This window comes from Carcharodon carcharias, chromosome 23, assembly GCF_017639515.1.
Source record: "Carcharodon carcharias isolate sCarCar2 chromosome 23, sCarCar2.pri, whole genome shotgun sequence".
Classification (NCBI taxonomy): domain Eukaryota; kingdom Metazoa; phylum Chordata; class Chondrichthyes; order Lamniformes; family Lamnidae; genus Carcharodon; species Carcharodon carcharias.
The window spans coordinates 7874207-7896197 of record NC_054489.1 but is presented as its reverse complement, the minus strand read 5'-3'; the positions used below and the strand labels follow the sequence as shown (position 1 = coordinate 7896197).

General features: G+C 38.9%; 1 protein-coding gene across 5 annotated transcripts in view; it reads right to left on the bottom strand.

Annotated features, from left to right (window-relative positions):
- Window positions 1-21991, bottom strand: part of LOC121269194 (rho GTPase-activating protein 23-like) — a 506984-nt gene that overhangs the window by 219280 nt on the left and 265713 nt on the right. For all 5 annotated transcript variants that reach the window (XM_041173725.1, XM_041173724.1, XM_041173727.1 and 2 more), the window contains one exon: window positions 4606-4785. In XM_041173725.1, coding sequence (XP_041029659.1) covers window positions 4606-4785 — 180 coding nt within the window. The remainder of the gene's footprint in view (window positions 1-4605; window positions 4786-21991) is intronic.

The window sequence follows — 21991 nt, the reverse complement described above, 5'->3', positions numbered from 1 at the left end:
TTCAGATTTGATGCTCAACTCCATCCCTGCTCAAGCTACTGTCATGACCTGCTTATTCCAATGCATGGTAAATTCAAGATTGCTGCATGGCTGCGCATATACACATCTTACAAAGGACAGTGCATCCCACCTGACCAAATCCACCATTTTTGGGGTTAAAATTATCCCCAATGTCTCTAGAAAAAGAAAAACATAATTACTATGTCTCCCATTTCTGAACCCTGCTAGAAAGTGCACACGGATCAATGTCAGATGAATGCAGCATCAGCTTCAGCTCTGTTTCATAGTCAAATAGCTGCTGACATCCACTATCCAATTTCACGTGAAGAATGCCACATGTACAAGTAGGGGAGAACTAATGGCTCCTGTGGAAACATGCCTCAACGCAAGTCAGCATCTTCAGGACAGAAAAAAGAAATTTCAAAAATCAACGCCATCCGATTACGTGCAACACTGGAGTGTTTTGACTTTGAGTCCCAATCATATTCATGAAATCCATTCAGCGTTTTCTCAGAGCAGTCCTGCTACTTTCAGTATAGAGTAGTGAGGGAGAGAGTCTTCATCCCATATAAACACATCCAGTACAAACCTAAATTTTGAAATTCCCAGGCTGCCTGGTGATCATCTTTATATTGAAATTTATACTGTTACTAAAGAACCAACTGTAAAAAAAGTCATAAATAGTTGAAAGCATGTGAGCAGAGGTCCACATATGTTTAAATACATGTACACTAAAGTCCTGTTTGTTTCAATTCGCAAGTATTGTGATGTGAACTACAGTATAATTGCACAAAGTCCCTTCACTTCACATCAAATGCTACTGGTACTAAACCATTAAATGCATTTCTTTGTACTTAGAATATATCCCACAGAAAGAGCCTATTCAGCCCAACCAGTCCACTTCATGCTCCACTTCAGCATTCTCCCGACTCTACCAGCATAACCTTCTATTCCCTTCTCCTTCAAAAGCTTATTTTACTTCACCTTTAATGCATCTACATGATTCGCCTCCAAGACAATGTGACAGCAATAATCAGATACCAGAAATTCTAATGCATTGATCACATTGGGCACTTGATGATCAGAATAAATTATACTGATGCATGAAGCTTGTAAATTAGCAATGAGAGATAGAAAGAAAGAGGAGAGAATGTCAGGGGAGGGGGGAGAGGGCAGTTCCTACCAGATTTTAAAACTTTCCCTCTAAGAATAAGGCAACCAGAAGTAAACACTTTAAAGGGCTATACTGCACACCAGCTGTGAATATGTCACCAGCAGTAGGGTAATAGGATGGGCAACTAATTGAACGGGTAAATACTAAGGTTATTTGTTGACACACTTGAAAAGTGCTAAATTGTCAGTTACACTCAAAAGTCAGAAAGGATTGCTGTGCATTCTACTGCAGTAGATGGGCATAATTTTGCTTAAGTGACTTATCAGATGACTACCAATTCATCCATTCAAATTGCAGAAGCGGAGGAACAAGGGATTGGAGTTCTGTTTTGCTTCGAGTTTAGAGTCTGGTTATCATTTGAATGGTTTGAATAGAATATTGATTCTAAAACTATATCATCTTGGCGGATTTTGACTTTTGAAGTCCAAGCAAACCATTGTGTTCTTCAGATAAAGTATTGCTAACAATCAAAAAGATTGATACCATTTATATTGTCAGATTGGATATCATAGCAGCAGACCCTACATTTCTAACAGCCTGATTTACAATTTTCAATGCCAACTCAGAATTTGATTATCCAGATTGGTTCCCATAAATAAGGCCCAACCTCTGGAGCAGGTCTGATGCCAGAATGTATTTGCAAGTGCTATTAAATCATGGCCAAACTCATAACACATGGTGATAAAATTCAGTACCAACCAGATGGTGGTGAATCAACGGCTTAATTTCCTTTTCCTGTTTCACTGACTTCAGCTGTATCAACAGTAATGCTTATGCTTAAGTAGATAAAGTGTGTAATAGCGAAAAAAAAAATTATTCAAATTGTTCATCTCTTGAATTAGATTGTAAACTTTAAAGGGGCACTGCCTAATTTTGTGCACTTGATTGCGTTTGGAAGTGGTAAAGGGTACAATGGTCCAAACAATGGATTCAGTTGGATGTCTTTGCAAACCTTTGGCAGTACAAAGTACTATGCATTGAAAGTAGAAAATGCATATGTAATAGCTCCTACAATGATAACTTATCATACTGGCCAACACAGTGACATTATCATGGCAAGAGGTTTCAAAACAGGCTGTTACAAATACTCTACCAAAAAGTTGAGTTTATGATGACCAGACGGTTGCCTCAATCGCTCATTGTTCTCCACTTAATCGACTTTTGATTAACATGCTTTATCAGCTATAATAGGTAATTTATAAGTACTTCAAATAAATTTGTTTTTTGTGTACCTTTTTTCAAATGAACTGGCAGATCTCCTGTGGTTCATGGTGAATTAGAAAATATGCAGTGTCACAAAACTATTTTATAGTACGTCATGTGTAATTACATACTAATTGGTCTCCCATGACATTGCACTCAGCAAGTTAGAAGAAGCATTGTTTTGTAATGACAGCCTGTTATATTAAGAATTCAAACATCAATGCTGTCTAGATATTTGAGGTTTTTAAATCTGAAACAGCAATGTACACAGACAAAAATATGTTTTTTTAGTATCAGAGTTGATTAATTTCTTACAATCTAAGTTAAGTTTGCATTTTACAATTTCCATCAGCTGCAGATAATCACTATTGAGTTACAAAAATATAAATCTTAAAAATGTAATCATATCAACCATGAATAAATACATGCTTTAGAAATAGATGTTGTGATTGATAAAATTAGTTCCCATTAACTGAATAACAACAATATCAGGGCATATGGTTACATATCACTATCTTTTGTTGAAGTAAAGAATGAAAGCCAGTTCAGGTGAGTGTATGCCACATGAGAATGTGTGCTTCAGAGAAGTGAATTGACTTCATAGTTGTTGTCCAGTTGTGCAGCCATCCTGCCATGTGCTGTTTCCACTCAATGTCACCACTTGCTGCAGCAACTGATAGTCAACTATTAGTTGTTGAAGGACTGAAGTCTTAATGTGAAGGAGGAGTGATTCAGTCAGGTTAGGGCAGGAATTACATAGTCTGAAGAAAGGTGCATTTGTAAAAATACCTGCAACTATAAATAGTATAAATGATAGTTTTATCATTGGTAAGGAGCAGCTGTTTGTCCATTGAAATTTTTCGTTTTAGATCAATGCAAAAATCTTATGGGTGAAATTGAAAGGGGTTTATAATTAAAGTGATAAAGTACATATTTAATGAACAACATCCATCTGGCTTTTTTCTAATGTTTAGAAATAGAGGAGCAGGAGTAGACTAGTCGGCCCATCAAGATTACTCCACCAGTCAATTGGATTATGTCTGATCATCTACCTCATTGCCACTTTCCCACACTATCCCCATATCCCTTGATGTGATTAGTATCCAGAAATCTATCTATCGATTTCTGTCTTGAACATGTTCAACGATTAAGCTTCCACAGCCCTCTGGGGTAGAAGATTCCAAAGTTTCACCACCCTCTGAGCAAAGAAATTCCTCCTCATCTCAGTACTAAATGGCTTGCCCCTTTTTCTGAAATTGTGTCCTCTGGTTCTAGACTCACCAACCAAGAAAAATATCCTATCCACATCTACCCTGTCACGCCCTGTTAGAATTTAATAAGTTTCAATGAGATCACCTCTCATTCTTTCAGATTCTAGAGAATACAGGCCCAGTTTCCTTAATCTCTCCACATAAAACAATCCTGCCATCCCAGCGATTGGTCTGGTGAATCTCCATTGCACTCCCCCTATGGCAAGTACATCCTTCCTTAGATAAGGAGACCAAAACTGTACTCATTACTCTAGGTACAGTCTCACCATGGCTCTATACAATTGCAATAAGACATCTTTACTCTTGTATTCAAATCCCCTTGTGATGAAGGCCAACGTACCATTTGCCTTCCTAATTACTTGCTGCATCTGCATGCTAGCATGAACAAGTACACCCAGGTGCCTTTGGACATCAACAATTCCCAATCACTCACCATTTAAGAAATAATCTGCCTTTCTGTTTTTTCTACCAAAGTGGATAACTTCACACTTATTCACATTATATTCCATCTGCCATGTTCTTGCCCATTCACTTAGCTTGTCCAAGTCCCCTTGAAGCCTCTTGTATCCTCCTTACAACTTACATTCCCACCAAGTTTTGTGTCATCAGCAAATTTGGGAATACTATATCAGGGAGCCGATCTCCCTGAGGCTGCACTTAGCCTCAAGGAGATGAGTGTGCTCTTTTGTGTGCGAAAGAGCACACTCTCAACTCAGGGAATTCCTCCCCGCCTGCACAGGGAGCGCAAAGCTGACACAAAAATATGATAACAGCATGGAGCCTAAATATCTAACAACTTTCATTTATTATTTAAGCTCTATGATATCACAGGAAATCAGGGCTAGGCCTCTAGTTTGAAGAATGAACTAGACCAGTGGGTCTATTTACACTTCCCTGCATGCATGTACTGTGCTACTTAAATACCCAGCACAATATAAATGCCAATGCTATTGCTACCTTAAAGCTTGGGTGCAGAGCTGATTCTGGAGGGTAGACGATGAAGTGCCTCAGTGTAAATCCAAAACCTTGAGAGTTCTTCTGTAGCAGCACTGTCTTTGGGCCAGGCCATGAAAATATTTCATCCTGCACCATGTTAGCATTTTCATTGGGGCATTTCCCATCTCTTTGGGTTTTAGTCTGTAGAGAAAAATGGAGCAAATTAGTTAAAAATACAATCAAGTTTAAAAAATTCTATAGTTGCAATTATAAATTTGCAATCTTTTGATAATTTTAAACAATTGGCTTTATAAGCATATCTCAAAGTGTTGCTTTTCCCTCCAGGGATAGGCAACACTATCCAAATATAATGTAACATTAATGGTTTAGAGTTTAGGGACTCAAGACAAAGAGAGGGTTAATCTCTGAAAATACCAGGTAAGTACATGATGCAATCATGCAGGTATGCTGATCATTCAAATAACTTTTGACAGGAGACTGAGATCTCCCATAGAGCCCAAAGCAATGTAGTGATATTTTGCTAGGCACACCCTAGAAATATTTTTCTATGAAATACAATATTATCTTGCATAAAAAAAGTGCTCTGGGTCAAACTGACCAAATTCTCTGGTTTTAGTTGAAACAGAGGCTGAAAGGAGGGGATTTATAATGATTTATTCCTTAACTGAAAGCAACAAAAGCAGAAGAACTCATCCAGATACAATCCTTCTCAGGCTTCGAAGCTTTTTCCTGTCTTATTGTATTCCTATTTGGAACACATGCTGAAAAGGGTTAGCGACTTTAATAACATGGGTACCAATTATTTCACTAAACTGCTGTCTTATATCACCTGTGAAAGTCCCTCAGGCATTAAAGATACTGCCTAAATGTAAGTTATTGATAGTAATATGAATACCAGCAGCCCCAAGAAACCCAATTATAAGCAAATTAGGCCACCTGCTCCAACCCCAGAGGAAAATTAGTAGTTTTAAAATGAGAAAACAAAAGTCAATAACGCACAAACACTAACAATAGAATACACAGCAGGTGCTAACAGTGCTGAAAAATAAACTTCTCATTATCTGGTTAAGCATAAATAATTGCACTTGCATCTGCTCCACTGAAGAATAATAATAACATTATTCCATCTACAACTTTCTATAAATCACCTTATTTGGACTTGTATCCTCTACACTATAGACAAGGTTGATATGCACTATAAACATAAGCTTAATCTAGTGTCAGTGTTGGTTTCATGGCACTGTACACAGTCATCCCCCATCTCTCCACACCCCATATGAGCTGGAAGTCATGCTGGCCCAATAATACATTTCTTGTTTATTTGTTCTTGGGATATGAGTATTCCTGGCAATTCCAGCTTTTACTGCCCATCCTTAAATGCCCTTGCAAATACATACAGCAACCATCCTGTTATGTATTATAGATAAGCTTTGCTCTAAAGGTGGGGGGGGAAACAATCACTAAACATTTTTAACATTTTTTGTAGGATCCTGGGCTTTCCAAATAGAGGCACCATGTACAAAAGCCAGGAACTTGTGCTAAACCTATGTAAAATACAAGTTCAGCCCCAGCTGGAGTACTGTGTCCAATTCTAGGCACCACACATTAGGAAGTAAAGGCTTTGGAAGGGGTACAGAAGAGAATTACTAGAATGCTTCCAGGGATGAGGCATTTTAGTTCCATGGATAAAGTGGGAGAAACTGGGATTGTTCTCCTTAGAGCAGAGAAGACTATGAGGAAATTTGATAGCAGTGCTTAGACAAAGGGTTTAGACAAAGTTGTTAATGTTGGAATCCTGTTACAATGAAATGCGTACTTTAATTTGAGAACAGCTGTTACTAATTGGGGTAAGATTAGGGAATTATTCTTAAGTATATAAGAACCAGTTTACACTGGTGTAGTAGGGAGGAAAAAGGAAGTCTGTGTGCTTGTGAATAAACCTTGATTATGGAAAAGACTGGCTCCAGATTCATCCTTTCCTCAATGTGTGAATAATGACTTTAACAAAAGGAAACTGCTTCCAACAACTGAAACAACGATAGCCACCGGGTACAGATTTAAGATGGCAGGCAAAACAATGAGAGGTGATATCAGGAAATCTTTTTCAGGCAACAAGTGGATAGGATTTGGAATGCACTGTCTGATAGGGTGGTGTACACAGTTTCAATAGTCTTCAAAAGGGATCGGATAAGTTCATGAATGAGAAACAATTGCAGGTATATGGGGTTAACTGGATGACTCAATGAACTGAATGGTCTCCTTCTGACCTGTACTATACTATGATTCTAATGCAAGAGACTCCTTCTGATACAAGACCTCATGTCCAGCTGTACCTCTTCATACTGTACACGTCCTGATAAAGGGGAGGGAGGAGTGGATGAAGAGAATCCTTTCCAAATATATCAAACTGAAACTAAAGCCCTACTGGACATCACAGGGGCACGAATTGCCTCACTTTGTGGAACACAGTAAAAATGTATGAAATGCAACAGTCTATGCAGTAATAAAAACACCTTTCATCATTCTACTGTAATCAAACATTCAATAAAAAAAGATTGCATTTTGTGAACTTTTTATTTGTTGGCCTGAATATTTAAACTGACAATAATCCTATTCTCAAACTATACAATCCAAAATGGCTACATCCCAAGGGAAAACAATTCACAACCGGAACCAGAGACTACTCACGAGGGATCAATTTTCCGATGACTTTTTACTTTATCCACTCAATCTCCTTCATTTTGCTCTTCAATGAGTTTTCATAATAAATACCCATCAAATAGACATTTAGGAAATCCACATTTCAAGATTCACTATTTTGAATAGTGAAAGTGTGCATTTAACTGCAAAAACTGTACACAACTTAAACACAATTTGCAAAGACACGAGGAACTAAGATTGCCAAAATAAAAACCTATACCTAAAGAAGTCTATCAGCAAATCTATTGGTAGCTTTTTCCCTCTTAAATACCAAAAAAACCCCACAAATTACAGGAATTTAATTCCATTTACACATAATAAAAGGTACTTCAACAATTAAATTGACCTACACATTTAGGTATATTAGTATCCTATGTTGCAAGAGTTCAAAAACAGGTTCTACAATTGAATCAGCAATAAAATATACTATCCCATATTCATAAAGGAAATGCCCTTCCCATGGGACTGACATGTTACATGAGATCTGAGGCCTCATTCCTACAAAGATTTCCTCACCACAGAAAGAATGCAGCTGTAATGCACAGGAAACATAGGATCAGGAGTAGGCCATTTGATCCCTTGAGCCATTCCACCATTCAATGAAACCAATGCAGATTTGTGAGCTAACTCCATGTACCTGCATTGTCCCAAATCCCTTAGTCTCTCTGGTTAACAGAAATCTATCAATCTCAGGATTTAAAATTAACTGAATCAATTACTATTTTCATAGGAATGTTCCAAACTCTACCACGCTTTGTTTGAAGATATGCTTCCTAATTACACTCCTGAAAGATCCAGCTCTAAGTTCCAAACTATATTCCCTAGTGTTAGACTCCCCAGCAAGCAGAAATAATATCTACCTACCTTGGCTGTCTGCTCCCACCCCCCCCCCCCGCCCCCCCAAATACCTTCAAAACTTCAATCTAATCACTTCTTTTTCTAAATTCCAGCAAATACAGCCCTAATTTGTGTAATTCCTCTTCATAATTTAATCCTTGGAGTTCAGAATTTACAGATCCTCGTAAATTATGTTGCACTGCCTCCAATGAGTTCTTCCTAAGGTGTGGTATGCAGAAGTCCACATGGTCTAACCAGGGCTATGTACAGCTGTAGCGTAACTTCTGATCATATTCCAGTCTTCTAGATAGAAAGGCCAGGATTCCATTAGCCTTTTTGATTACTTTCTATACCTATTCATGACATTTAAATGATCCATTTATCTGGACCTCCAAGTCTCTTTGTACTTCCACTGTTTCTCGCTTCCCACCATTTAGAAGTACCCTGTCCTATCCTTTTTAGGTCCAAAGTTTGCCTATATTGAAATCCATTTGTCACAGTTTTTCCCATTCACTTAACCTATTAATATCTCTTTACAACCTGCTTCCATCTACACTGCTTACAATGCCACCTATCTTTGTGTCATGGCAAATGGATATAAGGCATTCTACCCCATCATCAATATGGTAATAGTTGAGGCCTCAAAACTGAAACCTATGGGTCACCACTGGTCACATCTTGCCAATTAAAGTACCTTCCCATTATGCCTACTCCTTCTGCTATCACACCGCCAGTTTCCTAAGCAGGTCAATAATTTGCCTTCAATTCTATGGGCTTCAACTTTAGCAAGCAGGTTCTTATGAGCGACTTTATCAAATGCCTTCTGGAAGTCCATATAGATAACATGTATTGATGCTTTCCTGTCCACTACTTTACTCACCTTTTCAAAAAATTCAACCAGACTCATCAAGTATGACCTACCCTTTACAAAGCCATACTAGCTCCCTCTGATCAACTGAAAATTTTCAAAGTATTCAGTCGCTCTATCCTTAATTATAGATTCTAGTAACTTTCTAACATCAGATGTTAGGCTAAGTGTTCTATAATTCCTCGACTTCCCTTTCTCACCTATCTTAAATAGTGGAGAGACATGTGCAATTTTCCAATCCCAAGGAACGATTCCCAAAATCAAGAGAATTTTGGAAGGTTATAGTTAGGGCAGTGTTCTCATCTACTTTTATCAAACACTAAGATGAAATCAATCAAATCCCAGGGATTTGTCACTTTCTAGTGCCATTAATTTCTTCATTACTGTTATCTTGCTTAATTTTGCTGAGTTCCCAATTCAACATTAGTTTCTCTGGCTGTCCAGCATGCTATTCTCTTCCTCTGCTGAATCAATAGCACAGCTCTGGGATAAACTCTAAGCCACACCTGCCAAGAAATTAGGATTTTTTTCTTCCTTATTTTTCTGAAGGTTCAGAGTCAGGCTGGGTACATTTCCACAGCCACCTTGTCCAAATGGAGATACTTCATAGCCTCAGACAAATGTCAGCAGAATCGACATTCACAGGAGGCTATCCTCATCTATACAGTTTCCAGTTGGAGTCACTAAGTATTGATCAAAAGCATGAAACGTAACCAATATTTTCTCTTCCTAGCCATAGGACACAGAAGTTATGTGTAGTTCCATCATCACTACTACCCTGGCTAAGATCAGCTAATTCAATGTGGGCTAGGAGTGAAACCCACTGTATCCTGTCCTCTATGTATCACACCAGGTAGTACATGTACCACATGCTGAGCCACATGAAAGTTCACCATTATTAATAAAATATATGAAGAGAAGAGAATACACAATGTAGTGCTCTAACTATTTGACTAAATGAGAACAATGACAGTCACTTAGCTGTTCGAATGACCTTTCTTCTGTCTCCCTACTGTCAGTACTGGTTGCTTTTCTAATTTAAACACGATTGAAGGCAAAACTGAGATTGATAGATTTTTGTGTACTTATCCATCCTAACAGCTAAATGGTAATCTGCTCAGGAACAACTGTCTTCCAAACATCCAATGTAGGCTTAAGTGAAAAACAGCAGAAAAACTGATAGATACATGGCTCATTCTTTCACAAAAATATTCCCCTCTTGCATCTCAGCCAGAACATGTTGCCATTATATCCTATTGATAACTTTTTGAAATCACTTTTACCTGGACCAGAGCCAACAGGTATTCAACAAATTTAATATATGGCTCAAAATGCACAGGAAGTGAACTGTTGTTGATTAGAACATACTGTTTATATTGCAATGCTCGCTCAAGTTGCAGCTAATTCCAAAAGTTATTTAATTTATTTGATCTTATTGTCACTGGTGTGTTATAATTAAATTGGATTGCTGGTACCTCATGTGTTCAACAGATTTTGCACAGCTTTAACCTGGGTTCTTTGATGGGGTTTGTAAACATATTGTGCATTATGTTCAATTATTTAATCCTTCTGTAGTTACCACAATAATTTAGATACACAGCTGAAGATCACTTTGCAGGCATCCATATTGGTAAACTTATCTGAACCTCAACATGAACCAATTATTCATGAACCAACACAAAGATTACATATAAAAACCAGTGAAGCGTTTCATGCACTGTACAAACAGATTACACAATGGCCTGAATTTTCCCGTCAGCAATTTGGGGGCAGGGCCCGCTCGTCGACAAGAAAATGATGTGGAATGATGTCGGGAGGAACCCCGGACGTCATCCCGATCCCTTTAAATTTTTAGGAAGGCAGGCGGACAGCGAAATCAGCTGTCCACCCGCCGACCTGTCAATGGCCAACGGAGGCCATTGACAGAGTAATTAAAATAATTAAAGACTCTGCCCGTCCAACCTTAAGGCTGGCAGGCAGGCCAGGAGCCCCAGCGGGCTTCTGATAAGACATGAAACCTCATCCACTGGCGGGATGAGGTTTCATGTTCCTTTTTAAAAACTTCAATACATTTTGTGAGATACTTATTAACATGTCCCATCTCGTGTGACATTGTTACATGACATGTTAATGACATGTGACATGTTAATAATTTTTTTCATTTTTCTATTTTTAAAGTTTTTTGGACTGTCAGTAATCGCCCTGAGTCAGCACTGTGCCTCAGGGAGCAGGACGCTCTTTTGTGCGCATGCGCGAAAGAGCGCACTTAAACAGATGGGGATTTCCACCCCCTCCCACCCTCCGCACAGGAAGCGCTTCCTGTCAGGCAGGCCGCTGGGCGGGCCTTAGTTGGCCCACCCACTCAAAATGGGGGCCTGCCCCATTTCGGTGGCGGGGGTCGGCTGTCGGTCCACCACCGAGGGCAAAATTCTACCCAATGGCTTAGTGAATTTTTTTTAATTGCTGTGGTAAACATACTCCTGAGTGTTTAAGGCACTTGATTATTTAAACCCATCAGAACAGCTTCCCGAAATACATCATTGTTACTTTAACATTTTTCTACAGTCTCCTCCACGAATTCCCAGGAATTACATCTGTGACTCCAATTCTAAATCGGTAGTCATATTATTTTGCTGTACTTCTGATAATGATTTTTGTGTAGTTAACTGCATGGCCCAACTAGCTTACTTACTGAGAACAGTTAATCTATGCGGCTCCATTACTTAATGGAAACATACAATTTTAAGCAACTATCCAGATTAAAATCACATCCCACAATAGCAGGAAGTTAACAGCCTGTCAAAATTAAAGTTGAACTATTTGACCAATTTGTTTTATAGACCACATTCTATTTGCAATGATTCACACTGGCACACTAGGTTGCTTTAGTGTTTCTATGTGAGCAAGAACTAAAGGGTAGGGCTGTAAGGCTACAGATCAGTTGACTCGCTATTGAGTTTTACACTCGTGAAAATCTGTTTGGAGCTATCAATATAATTTTATATTTTTATTTTTAATTTCATTTTTACACCTGTTCTAACTTGCTTTTTTAATTCCAGTCACCAAATTCATCAGAAATGAAGCATTTCAGTACATGTTCTAAATAAAACATTCTTTCCTGAGATCTCAAAACTGTTAAACTCATCTTCCTGAATTCTTCTTTCTTTCTATAATTTTAAAAATCAAATCTTTGGTCTTTTGAAAACCTAAGCTTGGTGCTAATTACTCTTTTCAACTTTTATGGCATCCTGCCCCATGGATCTTGGCCCTTCAACCAAATTTCTCAATTTAAAAAAATCCAAAACTTGTCTCCAAAAATTACAGCAATATCCCACCTACATAAATTCAACTATAAATTAAATTATTTAGAACATTAAATCCACAATAAAATTGCATTTGCTGTAATCTCAGCAGCCCAAGTTATTGTGTTCCCTAAACACTGTCATTGGAACCACACTTCGGTAACATTAAACCTGAACAACTGTAATAAAGATGCCAGTAGCAATTGTCCTTGGGACATGTATGTGTAATTCCTTAAAACCTTTTAGATAATGTTAATAACATGTTTTTTTTGAAAAGGCGTAACTGAAATGCATTGTACTGTGACGCAAGGTAGAAAAACACTGGCACTTTGGGCAGGGTTTTCCATTTATGCATCACCAGTGCATTTCCTCCCATTCATTTTAATAGACAGGAAACTTGTGGGCAGGTGAGTGCAGAAACAATAATTGCCTGTCACTGGGTACAAGTGAACATGATACAAATAGCTGATTTGCTCTATTCGCAAACAATAAAGCAAAATTTTTGGTAGCATTCTGAACCATAACTAATTTACAGGATTAGATTCAAACAATCAAACTGGAGAAAAAAAAAATCATACCTTAGTGGTGCTCTATCCCTTTAGCGGGTTTTATAAATATACAGAGAAAAGGGGATTCCAGGGGATAAGCAGATAGTGTAGTCTCATCAGAGTATAGATGATTTTGCTCTTGCAGTTTTAACTTCAAAAGGGAGATTACTGTCTATAAGTTCCAAGTGCCCAATTTAAATCTCACAACAAGCTGAAAATGGTTGCCCTTGTACATGGTTATCAACCCTTGAGAATTTGTGTCATCAGTTGTTCTGCCTACCATTAAAAGGCAAGCCAAACCATTTGCATCAGACTGCATTCCAGAGACACTTCAGATGTGCAGGAGGTGCTGGATATACCAGTTTAGACTCTGGATCGGCATTCTGAACAGCCATAAGATTTCATAAGGTCTTATGGATGGTTTGCAAGCTGTGGAAACTCTGGCCCAGAGAAAGCTTGCAGGTAGTTCCAACAATTTTCTTCCATTATGATCTTTCTCTAAAAAGTTAGTGATATACAATTGTTACTCATTAGCTAAACATCCTGGACCTCCATAGTAAAATTCAGAGATCGCTTGTAAATTTCCTCACATTATTTGAAAATAGATTTACAATATAAAATAAAAACTTTCAGGAATACAATTACAAGATAAATGTTGCAAGTTTGCTGCAATTGGGGAAAACTCAATACCATATATTGAATTTTTTGTAAATCCACAAGTAGTCCTCAGCGACAATTTTAGATAATCCCAGAAAGGAGTTTCCCTGCAACAAAAAGTAGGAAAATTCTTCTACAATTGTCACACACAACTACTTACCATTATAGATTGAAAAGGTTGCATGTTAATGATGAATTCTGTACCATGCCAATTTATCTGCAGAGTGTAGGGAAGAAAATCTTTCAAACCAGTCATCTAAAAACATACAAATGCTGCAATTCAGAAATATCTGCCCCGCTGCTTTGAATTTGATGGAACAAATAATCTGGCTGTTATTGCAGAATAATGATGTCTTTTTACTGTTATTGGATTCTTGCTGACATGAACATGCTTTACCCACTTAGCTTTTGATTAGTGCCTCTCAGGTAGCTAGCCTAGTGCCAAATATGAAGCAACAAGAAAGGATTTCACTCCAATGCAGAGGGAGATTCCCTCCCAGAAATGTTCAATACACACTATACCATAATAAAATCTTCTAAAACTAGTCCCTCCTACTTGTGATGGAACTGTAAAGAAATTTTGACAAAACTGTTCATTCACACAATGTTGCATCTGCCTCAACTGACAGTAAAGTTCAATTAACTAGACATGTTAGTGAATATTTTGCATCACAAGTCAATGTGGTCACCATGAATTCCACCAACCTCTTGACCAAGGAACATTGTCCAGATATCTATGTTTCAAAAAATAAAATATACTTTTAACGGCTTGCTGAGTGGTTAGCAAGTATTATTGTGAAATGCTAATGCTTTACAAAACAAAGTTCTGGTGGTTCCAAAGAAGAGTCATATTGGACTCAAAAACATCAACTGTTTCCCTCCATAGATGCTACCCAACCTACCGAGTTTTTCCAGCAGTTTCTGTTCTTATTCAAGTTCTAGTGGTTACTTGCTAGAAACCAACTACTGCCTGAACCCCATCTTACATAGAAGCATGCATATTATAGCATGTGTGCATACTTCATTATAGAAAAATTGTTTTTTTTTAAAATGGTACAAATTTCAGAGATGTAGGTGTCATTGTACATGAAACATAGAAAACATACAGATACAGGAAGCAATTAGAAAAGCAAATACTATGTCATCCTTTATTGCAAAGGGGTTGGTGTACAATAGTGAGGATGCCTTGTTGCAATTGTTCAGTTTAGTCTCCATACCCAAGGAAGAATTTACTGCCTTAGAAGGGGTGAAACAAAGGTTCAATAGACTAACTCCTGAGATGAGGGAATTGTTCTATGAGCAGAGATTAAGTGGAATGGGCCTATACTCTCTGAAGTTGAGAAGAATGAAAGTGATCTCATTGAAACATAAATTTCTGAGAGAGATCAACAAGGTAGATGCTAAGGGGCTCTTTCCCCTGGCTGGAACTAGAACTAGGCGGCATAGTCTCAGGATAAAGGGACAGCCATTTTGGACTGAGATGAACTAAAATTTCTTCACTCAGAGTTGTGAATCTTTGGAGTTCGCTACCCAAGAGGGCTGTGGATGTACTGATCCCATCCTTTATTAACAATGCGACCCACCTCCTTTTCCTTTTTGCCTATCCTTCCTAAATGCTGAATACCCTTGAATTTTCAGTTCCCAGCCTTGGTCACCTTGCAGCCAGGTCTCCATAATGGCAACTAGTTCATACTTGATTACCTCTATTTGTGCTGTCAGTTCATCTACATTGTTATTTGAATGCATGCAGCATTCACAGAGAGCCTTTAATTTTGTCTTATTATTTTTGCAATCTCTAGCCTTAACTGCTGGCACACTCTTATGTTTATACGTTCTGTTCCTTCCTGACACACTCTGATAACCATTTCCCTTATTGCTATCCTGCTCTCTTACCTTCTCCTCTCTCTTCAGTTTGTCACATCTTCCCTCGCCCCCACTATTTAGTTTAATGCCCTCTCAACTGCCCTGGTTATACAACTCAACAGAACACTGGTCCCAGCACAGTTGAGGTGAAGATCATCCCAATGGTACAGCTCCCATTTTCCCCCAATACTGATGCCAGTGCCCCAGGAATCAAAACCCACTTCTCCCACACCAACCTTTAAGCTACACACTTAACTCTCTAATCTTATTTGCCCCATGCCAATTTGCTTGTGGCTCAGGTAATCCAGAGATTCTGCTTTGAGGTTCTGCTTTTCTGACAATTGCAAGGGCTGAGGCTCCTCCATCTCTACCTTCTCGATCCCCTTGCCTGCCTCACTTACATCACATCCTGCTGCCCATGACCACTGACCAAAATAGAAGACCCTATCCTAAGGGATGTGACCGCCTCCTGGAGCAAAGTGCCCTGGTAACATTCCCCCTCCCTGATGTGTCATAGTGTCCGCAGCTCAGCCACCAGCTCAAAGACTTTGAATGGCCTCTTTCTGCGCCATAATTTTTCTATGGTTCTATAGTTGCTAAGCCGAAGCTCCTCAAACCACAGACATTTCGCAGACCATGTTTGACCTGGATCACACTAACTTCCACATCCTGCTGTCGCAGCACATCACCTGTCTGGCCATCCTTATTCTATCTTAAGTAACTAATTAATTATTTTCTTAATTAATGCCTCTTCTCATGCCACTTACTGTACTAATTTAAAGCTTGGTAGTCAAATAAACACGATCAGTTAAGAATAAAATAAATAATAGACTCACTAGTTTCTTACTTCCTCTGCTAGTGTCTCTGAATTCATTATGAGGTAGGTACTTTAGGATTATTTAAAAGTTTACACTTTCCTAAATTCCAGTTCTTACTATCAATAAACCTTACCAATAAATGTTACTAATGCTTATGATTCATATTAATACTTAATACAACCTACTAGTAATAATAAACTCTGATTTATAAGATAAGACTCACCCAGAATATTCCCAAATTTAGATCAGAAATGCTCATCAGCCAATCTCCTACCTGCCCTGTGATGTCACACCTTGATTTTTTTTCCACGAACAGAACTCTGACTAGAAACTGCCCATACCCGCTGCTTTCACTATTACCCGCCTCTCAGGCTGAGTTCTTGCCTTCCCTCTCCGTGCTCATTGTAGCCCTGCTGCTCTCACTGTTTCTCGATGCTCAAAGCTGTGCCATGATCTTACTCAATGGCAGAGTGGCCTAGAGAGGCTGTATAACTTACTGCTCCTCTTTCTTTTGCTCTGACTAGGGTCTTAGCAGGTCCTTGTTTTTGTAGTCGATGCTCTTAAAATGTCAGCTAGAGGCAGGCCAAGAATGGATATTTTGTATTGATTTACCATGAATGATGTGACATTTCACTCCAATCATACTAGACTAAAAAGAGAGGTACCTAAAAGTTGAGAAAAATATCAAATGGACACTTTCCAAATTTAGATTATTGGCTTAAAAAAATTATAATTATCTTTTGCTAGCTTGATTTCTTTTATCCTGATTGTGCCGTTAATACAAATTGCTAAGTCAAATTTACAAGTCACAACTTAGTTTTAAATCACATGTTTCCAAATAACATCATAGATAACATGCTATACTAGATATTGATGTCATTCTTCAACACTAAGGGCCATGTTAGAACATGTAGAAATTCCACTGGGAGTCAGAGAAAGCATTGCTTACATACTTAGTTACAAAGTATTTCAGCTGCCTCCCCCTGTTTTGTTAACAAAGAATTTTTGACAACCAACTTCAATCTTTCTTTTGGGGGAAAAATTGTGAAGATTCAATAACCATAAAATACTTATAGATGAGAAAGTCCATCCTAATTTATCCATCCAGAATGACAATAAGCTCCACATTGCTGTTTTTTTAACTGATTGCAAGGTTTTCACCTCTACCATTCTGCCTGCCTGCCCATTCCAAGTGCTGATCACTTCCTGTGGGAAAAACCTCCTGAAACTACAAGTCCATTTGAGTGTCTTCATTTACAGGAAGGTTAATGGAAGTCATTATATGTTGCCTGATCATCGAGAAAGAGCAGAGGTTATTACAGGGTCTTGTATCGCCAACTCACGGAAGTTATTGAGGTAATTGCAAAGTCGGTGGGTAATGGAAGTCAAATAGACTTTGTCTTGATTTTCAAAACACTTTGGTATAGTGCTGCACAAAAGACTAAGCAAATTATGCATTTTCAGAGATTTGCAGCAGATTTTAGGTTCAAAAGAGAATAGATTATATCTGTATGTACAGAGGGTAGTTTTAATAGTAGCAGCTGTGTGTGGGGGCCTGTCACTAATGTGACGAGGAATTCATGTTAGATCCCTTGCTATTCACCAACCTTATTAATGATCCAGACAAAGCCATTAGGGAACAGTCCACATGTTTTCCATTGACACAAATATGTACAGGAATTAGGGCCTTAGACAAAGTCAATAGTCTGCAAGGCAAATCTAGATACTTTGGAGGAAATGGAAAAGTATATGGCAGGTGCCTCTTAATGTAGACAAGTGCAGCATGATGCATTTATGTCAAAATAATTCTAAACATAAAGACCCTTCAGGGTTACCACTCAAGGAGGTGAAGTGGAAGTAAGACCTGGGAGTTCACAAAACACTGAAAGCGAATTGCCAATGTGCTGAAGCTGATAAAAGTGAATAAGTTGTTAGAGTGCATATCTAGGACAATGAAACATAAAGCAAGTACATTTCTTATCAATACAAAACTGGTACATGTACAAAGTCCTGGTACATGCACTTCAAGAATATAGTGCCCTGTTTTTACCACTTCACATGCGCCTCCACAGCCTTCCGTGATAGAGAATGCGACAAGTTCACCACCCTCTGAGTGAAGACGTTTCTCCACATCTCAGTCCTAAATGGCCTACCCTGTATCCTGAGACTGTGACCCTTGTTCTTGACACCCCAGCCAGAGGAAACATCATCCCTGCATCCAGTCCATCATTGTCAGAATTTTATACATTCAATGAGATCCCCTTTCATTCTCCTAAACTCCAGTGAATAGAAGCCTAGTCAACCCAATTTCTCCTCATACGGCAATCATGCCATCCCAGGCAGGAATCAGTCTGGTGAACTTTCGTTGCATTCCCTCTAATGGTAAGTATATTCTTTCTTGGGTAAGGAGACCAAAACTTCACACAATACTCCAGGTGTGGTCTCACCAAGACCCTGTACAGCTGCAGTAAGACATCCTTGCTCCTGTACTCAAGTCCTCTTGCAATGAATGCCAACGTACCACACCCAGGTTCCTTTGTATATCAACATTTCCCAATCTATCACCATTTAAGTAATATTCTGTCATTCTGTTTCTCCTACCAAAGTGGATAACTTCACACTTCTTCACATTATATTGCATCTGCCATGTACTTGCCCACTCATTCAACCTGTCTAAATTGCCTTGAAGCCTCTTAACACCCTCCTCAACCCTCATATTCCCACCAAGTTTCGTGTTGCCAGCAAACGTGGAACTATCACATTTGGTTCCCTCATCCAAATCATTGATACATATTGCGAATAGCTGGGGCCCAACCACTGATCCCTCGGTACCCTGTTAGTCACTGCCTGCCACTCTGAAAAACGACCCATTTATTCCTATTCTCTGTTTTCTGTCTGCTAACCAATTCTCAATCCATGCCAATATATTACCCTCAATCCCATGTGTTTTAATTTTACACATTAACCTCTTACATGGGTCTATATCAAAAGCTTTCTCCAAATACACCACAACCACTGGTTCTCCCTAATCTATTCTGCTAGTCATGTCCTCAAAAAACTCCAGTAGGTTTGTCAAACATGATTTCCCTTTCATAAGCCCATGCTGACTTTGTCTAATCCCGTAGCTATTTTCTAAGTGTCCTGTTATCACATCCTTTATAATAGACTCTAGCATTTCCCCTACTACTGATTTTAGGCTAACTGATCTGTAATTCACTGTTTTCTCCCTCCCTTCCTTTTTACATAGAGGGGTTACATTCACCACCCTCCAATCTGCCAGGACTGTTCCAGAATCTACAGAATTTTGGAAGACGACAACCAATGCGTCCACTATTTCCATGGCCACCTCCTTTAGTACCCTGGGGTGTAGATCATCAGGCCCTGGGGATTTATCAGCTTTCAGTCCCATTAATTTCTCCAGTTTTAGTAATACTAATTTCCTTCAATTCCTCCTCCTCACTTGACACTTGGTTCCCTAGCATTTCTGAGAAGTTATTTGTGTCTTCCTCCGTGAAGAGGGAACTAAAGTAGTTGTTTAATTTCTCTGCCATTTCTTTGTTCTCTATTATAAATTCTCCTGTTTCAGACTATAAGGGACCTACATTTGTCTTCACTAATCTTTTTCTTTTTACATACTTTTACATACCCTACATCAATAGGACATAGTCCCTTGCATCCAGCACTGCTGGAGAACAAATTCTTTGGAATAAGTCACATATCATACATTGCTTATTTGCATATTCTAATTGTCAATGTAACAGCAAGCACATTAACAAAAACAGAATTACCTGGAAAAACTCAGCAGGTCTGGCAGCATCGGCGGAGAAGAAAAGAGTTGACGTTTCGAGTCCTCATGACCCTTCCACAGAACTGAGCGAATAAAAGGAGAGGGGTGAAATATAAGACCCCTCTCCTTATATTCGCTCAGTTCTGTGGAAGGGTCATGAGGACTCAAAACGTCAACATTTTTCTTCTCCGCCGATGCTGCCAGACCTGCTGAGTTTTTCCAGGTAATTCTGTTTTTGTTTTGGATTTCCAGCATCCGCAGTTTTTTGTTTTTTCCTTTCAGCAAGCACATTAAGTTTGACAAATATATTCATGCAAGAAATGACTTTGCTACCTGTTTAATTTTCCTTGAGGGGGATGTTACAGTAACATAGAGGAAACAAAACTTAAGATGTTCTTTGTATGCCTCTTAAACATCATCATTTTCCCCTTTTAAAATAAAACTGGGCACACAGAGGTTCACATACAATTTATTGATGATCCAGTTTAGCGAAAATCAGTTCTGAAATAATGGAACAATACTTAGAAAGCCATCATTGACTTTCCATTTTGTTCTTTCTTCCCTCTCCTCCTCCCACTGTTTCCTTGCCAAAATCTCTTACATCATTAAATTTTTCTAGTTTTGATGACAAGACACCAACCTGAAACATTACTGTTTTTCTCTCCCCATAGGCACTGCCTAACCTGCTGAGTATCTCCAGCATTTTCTCTTTTAATTTCAGATTTCTAGCGTCTGTGTTATTTTGTTTCTGTGACACAAATATTCAGTTTCATTTGGAGATTGCAATCCCACAATTTCTCCACATTCCTGTGGGGCTCCAGATCTGCTGCCAGCATTCCCATCTTCTTTCTGAACTATCTAAACATAGAAACATAGAAAATAGGAGCAGGAGTAGGCCATTCAGCCCTTCAAGCCTGCTCCGCCATTCATCATGCTCACGGCTGATCAACTCAATAGCCTGCTCCCGTTTTCTCCCCCATTCTTTGATCCCTTTCGCCCCAAGAGCTATATCTAACTCCTTCTTGAAAACATACAACATTTTAGCTTCAACTACTTTCTGTAGTAATGAATTCCACAGGCTCACCACTCTCTGGATGAAGAAATTTCTCATCTCAATCCTAAATGGTCTACTCTGTGTCCTCAGACTGTGACCCATGGTTCTGGACTCCCCCCACCATCGGGAGCATCCTCCCTGCATTTACCCTGTCCAGTCCTGTTAGAATTTTATAGGTTTCTATGAGATCCCCCCTCATTCTTCTGAACTCCAGCGAATATAATCCTAATCAACTCAATCTCTCCTCATATGTCAGTCATGCCATCCCAGGAATCAGTCTGGTAAACCTTCGCTGCACTCCCTCTATAACAAGAACATCCTTCCTCAGATAAGGAGACCAAAACTGCACACAATATTCCAGGTGTGGTCTCACCAAGGCCCTATACAATTGCAGCAAGACATCCCTGTTCCTGTACTCGAATCCTCTCACTATGAAGGCTAACATACCATTTGCCTTCTTTACTGCCTGCTGCACCTACATACTTACCTTCAACGACTGGTGTACAAGGACATCCAGGTCTCATTGCACATTCCTCTTTTTTTTGTTGCAAAAATATACTTTATTCATAAATCTTCAAAAACATTTCGAACCATTTCAAAATCACCATTAAAAAAATACAATCAGGTTCAACTTTAACAACATGAATCACAAGGTGTATCAGTACAAACAATGAATATTACAATCATTGGCAGACATTCATTTTAAGCTGTACAGCCTGAGGGGCTCTAAACAGTTTCCAGTCCCTCAGTGCACTGTGGCAGAAAGATCTTAGGCAGCGACCCTTCCCCATTGCACATTCCTCTCTCTCAATTTATAGCCATTCAGATAATAATCTGCCTTCCCGTTTTTGCTACCAAAATGGATAACGTCTCATTTATCCACATTGTACTGCATCTGCCATGCATTTGCCCACTCACTCAGATTGTCCAAATCACCCTGATACATCTCTGC